This window comes from Heliangelus exortis, chromosome 2 (genome assembly GCF_036169615.1).
Source record: "Heliangelus exortis chromosome 2, bHelExo1.hap1, whole genome shotgun sequence".
Lineage (NCBI taxonomy): Eukaryota > Metazoa > Chordata > Aves > Apodiformes > Trochilidae > Heliangelus > Heliangelus exortis.
The window spans coordinates 15,561,467-15,572,210 of record NC_092423.1 but is presented as its reverse complement, the minus strand read 5'-3'; the positions used below and the strand labels follow the sequence as shown (position 1 = coordinate 15,572,210).

At 44.8% G+C, this 10,744-nt stretch overlaps 1 protein-coding gene across 1 annotated transcript in view; it reads left to right on the top strand.

The window, feature by feature from the left end:
• The first annotated feature begins 3,682 nt into the window (after window positions 1–3,682).
• Window positions 3,683–10,744, top strand: part of ZEB1 (zinc finger E-box binding homeobox 1) — a 112,286-nt gene continuing 105,224 nt past the window's right edge. The window contains exon 1 of the mRNA XM_071734876.1: window positions 3,683–3,823. Within this exon, the coding sequence (XP_071590977.1) occupies window positions 3,766–3,823 (58 nt within the window). The 5' untranslated portion in view covers window positions 3,683–3,765. The remainder of the gene's footprint in view (window positions 3,824–10,744) is intronic.

The following is a 10,744-nucleotide window of genomic DNA, read 5'->3' as shown; positions in this document are numbered from 1 at the left end:
ACTTTACATCCTTCCTCTGAAATCTTCCAAGCAGATACAGCCTTCTCAAGTTGTGCAAGACATGCCAGTTTGTTTCAAGCTTTAAATGAACAAATAAATTTCTGATGAAGTACAGAAACAGAAATTAGAAGCTGAGGGAAGTGAAGAAAGGTAATTTCTCTTCATAAATATTTACAAACTCCACTCTAAGTGAATGTGCAAATTTCAAGTGGCTTTACCATTTTTTGAGACTGTACAATATCTCAGGGTACACCGTCGAAACTTACTAGATTCACTTGGAAGCAAAAAAAGAGACTGAAAGACCATCTGGAAAGGCACTAAAACCGTATGCTGAAATCTCCAAAATCCACATTTTATTCAAGAACAGTTCCTCAGCTAGCTGCAGTCAAGCTCCATATTGCTGAGTAAAATAAAAACAACAAAAGCAAATAAATAATAAAAAGAATCTCCACAAACCAGAAATGAAACAAGAAACAATTCACTGAGTCATTTTCCACTGTACTTCTAAATTCATTCAACTAAATGAACACCATCAAATCTAGAATAGTCGAGTTACGATCTGAAACTTCATTTCATAAAAGTGAATAAGGAGTAGGGATACAAACAGAAGACTGATTGCTTTTATTTAATAATGCACTCAAGAGACCATAAATGATAACACAACAAACGTGACTAGTTTTAAAATAGCAAAAAATGTCTGTAATAATCATTAACTGTTTTTCAAGCATCCATACTCCAGTGTGTCTAGAAGTATTTTAATTGCTGTCTTCAGACAATGGAAATAAATTTCAAAAACGGTGAAGTACAGCAGCCATACAAATTGATATTACAACTACATTATGCCTATTTAGATTGCCTAAATTCCCACACAAATTATGTCAAGAAAAACAAACTAGCTGTTATGGATGACCGCTGTCTTAAAATTCCTTCTTTAAAGAAACAAGCTTTCCACACTTAGGGTGCAGAAAATATACTGCTTTGCTGAGATTTCAAAATAGTACATTAATTCTTGCATCCTTGACTGAAAATTCAGGACTTTTCATTCATACTTGCAGCACAAACCAGTTATTACATATACAATGTACTCGTATATTCAGCACTACAAAGATAGAGGAATTTTAACTAGTGAGTTTGCATCCAGGATTAGATAAACACATTAGGTCCAAACACTTTGACAGTAGCTGCATCCTGAATTGTGATGCCTTTTAACCCAGTAAATAATGGGAAACTTGCATATGAAGATACGAAGTGGCCAATTGCTTTGATTAAATGCTTAGATGAAACTGAGAAAAACAATGAACCCCCAAAAAGTTCCCATCCATATAACTATTTGGAAGTTGTGAATATGATGCTTTCCACAATGAAAAGTGATTGGTGTAATCAATAATGATGCAAAACTCTATCCTCTGCTTTTTTGTTTTATAGAACTCCTTGGTATCAACGACAACAGATACAAAGATGGCTTTGGATTTCTCTCCTCATTTATCAAAACCCTAGCAGTGTAAAGCTAGAAATGTTCTTTCCAAGTTTCAGGCCTGCTCTTCAGAAACTAAGTGGCAGAAGAGTTGTCAAAAGTTTCTCCTAGTTTCTTGGAAATCTTGAGACTAATCCGCAGACTCTGGCTATTTGAATAAGAGCAGTAACAAACAACAGGAGACTGTTTCTCTGCTCATTCTGTTAGAAAACATTACTTGTTCAAAATGACAGAAGAATTCTTATCCAGAGGTGAAAACTGACCAAACTCAGTGCAAACAAGCTACGTGAAAGGGCCTGGAAATTTGTGGGGGATGCAGAGGAATATTGTTACAAATCTACAAATCCATTTGCGGATGTGTTATTATTTTTATTTTTTTAACTATTTTCCAAAACATGACAACTTTCCAGGAACTGAAAACTTGACATGAAAACCTGTACACAATATTTTGGTTCGATTCATCAACAGAATGATAAAATCCAGAAGAATTCCAAAGGACTTTAACAACTCTCTGGTAGAATCTTGTTAAATTTTTGAAGCACCCAGTTCACAGTGGGTAAAGACAAAAAACACTACACTTAAATTTACCAAATTTTTTGTAAATCAGAGAAATGACTTGTACTTGTAAAAAAGGGCAAGAACTGTTTTAATGTGCACACCCAGATCCATGATTCATGTACATTTTAGAGAGAACAATTAATTAAAAAAAATACCTCTAGATCTTTACCTAGTTCTGTATCCATATTAGTCCTGTACCTCTTTTCTAAGCATTTTTGACTGTACTGACTTCAAGGGAAGCTTCAGATACAAGTTATTTCAACAAAAATGCAAGTGTTCACCAGTTCATTTTCTAGAGACATGTTATGCTGCTTCCATGAGATGAGGTAATACATTACAGCATGTGAATGTATACATGTGAGACAAGGTAGGACAGCTAAAGGCCTCAAATTCAGTAGTGTATCAACTAGTTATTCAAAGTATTCCATTAACAGAAATGCTATCACTGAAATCTAATTAGTTTGGATGAAAGTATCTCCCAGTAGCGCAGAACTATAAATTCTACAGAACCACCCCAGGAAAGATTAAAAAATGGATTTGAAAAAGCCTAGAAACAAATGGAAGCTTAATAAATTATTTTATTGCCTGAAGTGAAGCGTAAAAGGCAAGAGTAAATAAATATTAGGAGTGTTTGATGGTACTGTTTTCATTGTTAATACATTAAATGTTTATTAAGCCAAAACAAAGTTATTATTATCTGTAAAAAATGTCTCCCTTGCCTTTCTTTTTTATTTTTTAGGGCATAAAATTTTATACCTCTTCTCCTCTGCGTAAAGTGGGAACTAAGATAAAAGAAAGCCCAAGAATGGCAGATTTCACATCGGTGGGAACAGCATCCCTCTCCTGCAGCAGCCGTTTGTCTCTTGGTTACACCTGTAACGCAAAAGCACCGTCACGATGTCTCCCAGCCCATGCTATCACCGCCGCGCTCCCCTCCTCGCCCGGGTTACGGTGAGGGAGCCGAAGGGGGGGCGACGAGCGGCTCTACGCGGTGACAGCTCCGTCGCTGCCCCAACGCCGGGGGCAGGTGCGAGCGCGGGGCGAGGGGAAGCGGGGCCGGCGCAGGCTCAGCTCCGCCAGGCCCGCCCGCCCCCGCCGCACCTGGGGGCGGCTTGCCGGTGGCTGGCGCCGAGCAGGCCGCAGGGCACCGGGGTGGGAGGCACCTGGCAGCGGGGCGGCCCGCCCGGGGCAGGAGGCAAGCGGCGAGACGGTCCCTCGTCGCGGAGATGCCGGCGGCGGACGCGGGGCGGGCTGATCTCCCCCGGGAGCGGTGCCGCCGCCGGGGATCCCCCGCCGCCGCGGGGACCGGAGCCCACCGCGCCCCCACCCTCACAGTGCTCCCGCCCCCTCGTCCCGCCCCGCCCCGCGGGGATCCCCCCCTGCTGCCGCCGGCGAAGGGCCGGGGGGATGCACACACCCCCCCCCCCCCCCCCCCAGCGGGCCCAGGGGTCCCCCGGTCGGCGCCACAGCCGCTCCGCGAGCACCCCCCGGCTACAGCCGCCGCTCCCGGTACCTGCGGCAGTAACTTTTCCCCCGCCGCCGTTCAAACGTCCTGCCGTAAAGCGCCCGTCTCCCCTGGCAACAAGGTTCCGGCCGAGCACTAGGTGTAGGAAGGTGATGTAAAAGTAAAACCACCCAGTGTCGTAAACCAGGTCCGGGGGGGAGGGGAGGGGAGGGAGGGGGGAGGGCGGGGGAGGAGGTGACTGGAGCATTTAGACACAAGCGAGAGGATCATGGCGGATGGCCCCAGGTGTAAGCGCAGGAAGCAGGCGAACCCGAGGCGCAATAACGGTCAGTCAGCCCGCGGGGCAGCGGCCCGGCCGCTCCGGGGCGGCGGCGGGGCCGGGGCGGGGGCCGGGCAGAGCCGTCCCGAGCGCGGAGGGGGGAGGTCGGGCGGGCGCGAAAGTAATTCCCCCGCCGCTCCTCGCCGGGAGCCCGGCTCCCTCCGCACCGTTATATCCGCTACCTGGTGCCTCCCTCCCCTCGCCGCTTGCCTCCCTCCTCCGCCTAGCGGTGCCTCCGCACTCCGCCGCCAGTCCGGGACCGTTACACGCTGCCTTCCCCCACACGCCCCGCGACCGCCCCGCCGCCGCTGCGGGGAGCGGGCTGGGGGCCCCCCCGGCCGCGCCGCCGCCCTCCGGCCCGGGCGGGGACGCCGAGCCCCGGCGGGGAGTGGCGGGGGCGCCTGCGCCGGCCGGCCGGCCTCGGCAGCTCCAACTCCGAAACTTGTTACCTGCGCGCCCCGGCGGAGCGGGGCCTCCCCTCCCGCTCGACTCCCCCCTCCACCTCCGGGCCCACGGGGGGGATCGCCCCGCCGCCCGCCCGGGAGCGCCTCTCCGCTACCCGCCTGAGTTCCCTTCGCTCGCCCGGCAGCGGGCCGGTTCCTCGCTCCCGGCCGGCGCCGTGGGGCGGGCTGGCGTTCGCCTCTCGGGGGGCGGCGGTGGGGGACGCCGGCCGTCACCGGAGGGTGGGAGGGGGGGTAGGGGAAGGGGGGAGCGGGAGGGGCCGGGGGCACACCCGGGGAGCGCGGCGGGGGAGGCACCGTCGCCGCGGCCGACAGCGATTCGTGCGGGGGCATCGCTGTGCGGCCGCCCCGGGCCGGCGGGAGGGGGCCGGGGCCGGCGCCCCCGCTCGCCGCTTTCGCCTGCGCCTCCCCGCCGAGAGTTGGTCCTCGGCGGCGCCCCACGGCAGCGCTCTCTCCCTGCCCCGGGTCCCGCTGGGGCGGTGGGAAAGGGAAGGGAAGGGAGGGCGGCGGGGGCGGGCGGCGAAGTTTCTTCCCTTCCCTCTGGCTTCGGAGGTACCTGTTTGTATAATAATGGGTGGTAACGGTTTGGCCGGGGGCCCCCGCTCCGCACTCCGTGCGTATGTGACCAACTGCTGCAGTCTATATAAGGAATTACATTTACATTTCAGACTTGAGGGCTGCTGTGGGGCTGGGTTGGTGGTTTGTTGTTCCCCCCACCCCCCTTCGGTACGTGTGTGACTTTAAGATGCATTTGGAAGGTCCACGGCGGGGGCAATAAACGCTCGTAACACCCACTCTGTACTTATTTTCTGGAAATAGAGAAGTAGTTCTGTTCTCGTAGCGACTCTTCGCAACAGAATGTAAAGCAAGTGATTTTGTAACCTTCCTTGGCAATTTTAGGTTTTATGTGGCATTTCCTGTGCAGGGTCACAGATAGGAAGGCTTTCGCCTGCGATCCGAGATGTTTTCATACGCAGTGAACGGACTCTGAAATAGATCAGAGTCACGATCGGTGCTTCTCCTCTCTAATCCCGACTGTTCTGGGAATAACGTGGTGGCAAATAATGGCCTTTCCAGGGGCTAACGAGTTGATTTGATTGCTTTGAACTTAGAAGGGTTTTCTTATTTTTTCTGTGCGCGTTTTCTAGCAAGTATTTTTGTTTGCACGCTCACGTTATTCCTTGTCCTAGTGTAAATATTTATATTTAGCTCATGATTTGACTGTGCTGAAGGTAAGTTTGGAAAGTGCTTTTCTCTTTACCTAATTAAAAATGTTGATGATCAGAGAAAGGGGCTTTTCTTGTTGCTGACGACATGTGTGTGACATGTGAGTCTGAACCACCCAGTGTCTGTGCAGGAGCTGTAAACATGTTTACCTGAACAGGAAAGAAAATGGATTTTTCTCTTAAAGATCGAGTGATATGGATGTCTCGCTCCTAGAGCATATCAACAGATGACTTGAGAGAGAAATTTTCTGAAAACCTAGCTTTTGAAATCAACAGGGAAAAGACATTCTTGATCGCTGCAGCAAATGGCAACTTGTGCAGGTAGAAAAAAAGATGGTGTTTAGTTTTCTCCTGCATGCATGTCAGCCCCCTCCTGTCTGCTGCTTTCGTTCTCAAGGGAGGGATTTATTTACCACGCTTGCTGTCAGTGTTTTTCCTTTGTGCTTAATATTAGAAAACCAGATCTGAGGCTGTTTAGCATGAAACGTTTTGTCTGCAGAATGTATCACTTGCAGAAAACAAAAGGTGTATAAGATGTGGTATCAGTCCAGGTATCTTTCATCTTCATCCCTTTTGGACCTCATCACAGCACCCCTTTTATTACAAAAAGCCTCTGAGTCTCTATCAACTAGTTCTGCAAGGTAGAACCATACTATGTTTTCGTTCCTTTTTTTTTTTTTTTTTTTTTTTTTTTTTTTGAAATTAAAACCAACTTAAGTCATTGTGCTTTGAAGCATCAGGATCAGTTAGCACAGTAGTTTCAGGATAATAGAGATTTTTCAGGATTGGGTTTATGTCTCACTTGCAAACATACTAAAGAAAATGGCTAGAAAACTGTTAACCCTTTAACCTTTAAAATAGAAAGGCATGAGACTTATTTTTCTTCTGAATTTCTAAATTCACTTCTGTTAATGAGAGATCAGCATACCAGGAGGTGCTTCAGCAATGGGCTTGTTCAGGGTATCCACAAAATCAGTTTTATGCTGTTTCAGTTACCATTTTCCTCCCACTTTCACACAGAATGTGAGATTATTAGAGATTGCAATTGGCATACAGTATACCAGTTAATAATTGGATATGGCATCAATTTGTTGTAACATAAGCTTTAAGTTTTCCTTTTGTTTATTTGTGATAAACTTAATACAGCTACTTTTGTGCTGTAAACTTTTGTGGTTTTTTTCTTTTCTTCTCTCTGTATATGGGAACCAGAATTTATAGCTGCCATCCTGATGCATTAACTGTAGCCGGAAAGACAGTCTCATGTTCTTCACTCTAGAGCTGGTTCCTTTTCTACCTTCTTTATTGGCCTCTACAGGAAATCAGCAAAAGAGCATATTGGAGCTGCCATCAAGGCCTCCACTTACAAGGAAGTCTGGTGCCTCATACCTGAAGAAAGCTGTCCTGTGTCATTGTCCTTACATATAGCCAGAACACAAAGAAGTCCACTACAGCAGAGGAGTTAGTGAAGTGTTGGGAGAACAGCACCATTCTGATGAAGCAGGAACATAGAGCTGGTTGGGAGTCACTCTTCCTATCTGCCATTTCCCTCTGATGAAGCATGAACATAGAGCTGGTTGGGAGTCACTCTTCCTATCTGCCTTTTCCTGCTCTACCCCTCTTTTGATAGAGAAATGGGGAGGAGAAAAGAGGGATGTAATTCTTGCCAGTCTTCAGCCTTGCTATACTATTGCGAATCCTGTGTGGACTTTAAATAGATTCAGTGTCAGCAAAGGTTTTCTTATTCCAAGTTGGCTTGCAGGATCAGGATTAGTTACTTTCTCAGCATTTCTTCTGTATATTGTAGGACTGTCATAATTCTTATTAAACAGCAAAGCTAAAAGTAATACCTCTTGTTTTTCAGTGATGCTGTGAGACAAGTAAAACATTTAAAACTTCCCTTACTGGAGAGTTAAAAAGATACCAAACTTCTATATAGATGTTCTGAAAATAATGTAGATATACCTTTAAGTCTTTTGATACATGTTTATTGGTAAAAAGAAGAATCTATGAAATAAGTAAATTCTGCATGCTCTCAGGTATATGTGAGGAGAAGGTATGCGATGGGTGCTGCTTTTTTTTTTTTTTAACTCCCTGGTAGCAGTACTTTCATTTCTAAAAGGTTATGTAGACTGACTTGCTAGAGTGCTATTTTAGTTGCTTTACAGTTGGATTTCCTCTCTTTGTTTTTATTATATAATAATTCATATAAAGTTTTCTTACAAATTTAAGGACTGCAAGAAGATCACAAATGCCTTTGAATAAGGCAAAAGGATGACGTATTTCTGTTAGCTCCAAGGTGTTAACTACTGGCAGGATGTCAGGTGTTAGTGAAGCTTGGGATATAACATTCCTTGTCCTGCCTTTCTTCTTTTGCCCCCTTCCTTTCTTTTTCACTAGGTATCATGTTTTCACTTCAGCATTAATTTAAGTTTGCAATTTGGGAATTGAGGAATGTAGCCTGATTTCAAATTCCAGGCACAGTGAAGAGGTCTACATGGACAACTGAATTAACTGTTTGAGTCCAGGGAAATCTTCTCTCATATAAACAAGTAATACTTCTGTTTTAATGTTAGGTGAATGAAATATAATAGGAATACACTTTAAAATGTCCTTATCTCTTCCTGTATCTCAGGATCTTTGCTTGTTATTTGAACAGTTGTGAAGGCAGGTTGTTTTAAAGTAATTAGCTACCTAAGACAGGGTATTATCAGGGTTTTTTTGATGATGGTTACTTGCCTGAAACAGTTTTCTTTGCTTATAGGACTCTAGTAAACATGCTGTTAAAACAGTTAATGAAAAGTAGCAAGTAGATGAAACTTCTGCTCTGACACAGGCTTCCCTATCATAGAAATCAGTCAGATGACATTTTTTTGTTAAAAGTCTGACGATTTGACTTCTGTGAACTCAGCCCAAATTTTTTGTTGAATGTTTTCCGTTATATCAGATATCCCTCCTCACTGAGGCTTTTGGTCAACTTTGGGCTTGATTAAGGATGCCATTAATAGCAGCATTACTGACTTCAGCTAGGCCCTTGCTTTCTCTGAGCAAGCTCCTCTGTCTCTGTGCAGGGAAAGGGGTGTGACAGCCATCCTCTGCCTCCTAGCCCACTGGGAGTCAGAGGTGGTATTAACCTACTATTTCTTCTATTAAGAAGCTTTACAACGGGGAGGAGAAGCTGGAGTAAACTAGTAAAGATACCAGTGCAATGCCTTTCTTCATGTGAAAACATCTGCTTTAGTAGGGTTTAAAATGCCAGTGAGGGATGTCAGACATTTTTAATGCACATGGAACTCTATTGCTATGTTAAAGAAATAAAACCAGCTTCTGTGAAACCTGGGTTGTGGATTTTTATTTTTTTTAACTGATTTTTGAGGAACTACTCACTGTGGCAGGTAAACTGCAGGAACTACAGTATCTAGACAAATGTCTCTTAAGAATCCCTGCTTATGAATTCAGTCATTATTATTTACAAAAAATATATGATCATTGCATTCAGCTCATTAGCTGTTTATAGTAATTTCAAAAACTCAACTAGTTGATATTGCAAGCTGATTAGAATACGATGTGTTTTGTTGACTGTAAATGAAGTATTTAAAAGTACATACTGCATCTTTGGAGATCGTAAAGATTCTACTCATGATAGGTTTGACACAAATTCAGAAAACAAGAGCTTGAAAAACAGAACTAATTCTGGTATTATGTAGGCTTTCATACCAGTTTTCAAAACACAGGTCCAGATGAACTTTCAAGTATGCAAAATAAGTATTCCTGAAATTCTGGCTATACTTACCTATATATTTCAAAATGGATCTCCGGGTAGGATCTTATCTGGTATAGGCAAGTAAGCAGGACTTGGCTTGCATCTGTGGTCTCAGAAATTTTGGTGCTTCATTCTGGCAGCTATAATGGGCCTGTTATTTTTGAGAACTGAATTCTCAAGTGACTTACCCAAGGTCGTGAAGGAAGTCTGTAGCAAGACTCAGTCTCAATCCATTTTTAATCCTTGGGACTACCCTTCCTTTTGACTCGATCTAGATCCTTAAAGAGAGATTTATCATTTAGCTGTTGCTGTTCCTTTCAGTTCAACTATTTGAACTCTTTCATATTTATTGTCTTGAAATACTTGTACTATCAGCAAACAAGTGGCAATATACAAAACTCAATTTTTGCCTTAGTGATCTTTAGATGATATTAAGATAGTGTCTTCACTGGTGATGCTTCCTTGTCTCTGTAGTCAATGTCGATGTAATGTAGTGCTGGAGAAATAGAATTTTGTCTACTGGTGTTTTTTGTATCCCCAAATCTTATGTTCAGTGATGTGTAGGCAGAGGAAAGCAAACACGGCAGGATGGAATTGGCTTAAGACCTACACTCCTAACACCAGCATCCCTACACTAATGTGTGGGATGTTTTGAAGCCTGTTTTCTTAGAGGTTAAATCTCGCAGAGATTATTTAATTGGATATTGGTTTTGTTGGGACAGTTATGGCTAAAAAAGAGTCTCAGCATGTAGCTGGTATTTCTAATATTTGGAAACAATTTCTAGATAAATAAAATAGTGCATATTCTCCTTAAAACAAAAAGTCCAAAGAAATGTCTAAATAAACATCAGGCCTGGAAAATCTATTGGACTGGGACAAACATGTGCCAAATCCAGGTTTTACCACTGGTGCCATTAGTCAGTGGGTAGGTTGGTGCTGCTGCTGCTAAGGGGGAGCTATTTGGGAAGTGGCTACGTGTGCAGGTGGGTGCTGCTCCTGCTTGGGGGATCTGGGCAGAGAGAGGCAAGGCAGGTGTGGAGAGCAGTCTTGTACCTTAGTGAAGATGTGTGTTTAGCTCTAGTCATAAGGAAGTGCAGTAGATCAGTTATGATAGGGATTCTTGAAGGAAATGTTGTGTGAAGTCCTTAGTAATGGAAAAAAAAAAAACCCAAACCCACAAACACACTGTGGAGAGTGTAGGGATGCATGTATGAGTGGGCAGAGGCAGATGGGTGGCAAGGCAAGGGATGCGTGTGAGGAGTGAAGGTGCAATAGGGAAGGGAGTCATCTGCTGATCACTGAAGGTTTTAATACCTTATTTCTGATGCACCTTGGTGGCTTTCCTGGGTGCAGTGAATCTGGGCCCTGGCTGACTGCATGAGATCATCAGTGGGAAACAGCTTTGAGCTCAGCTGACTGCTGCACTGAAACACTGGAACTGTTGCGGGATTCTGTAGAGAGTTTTGTTTGTGTTGTTATAT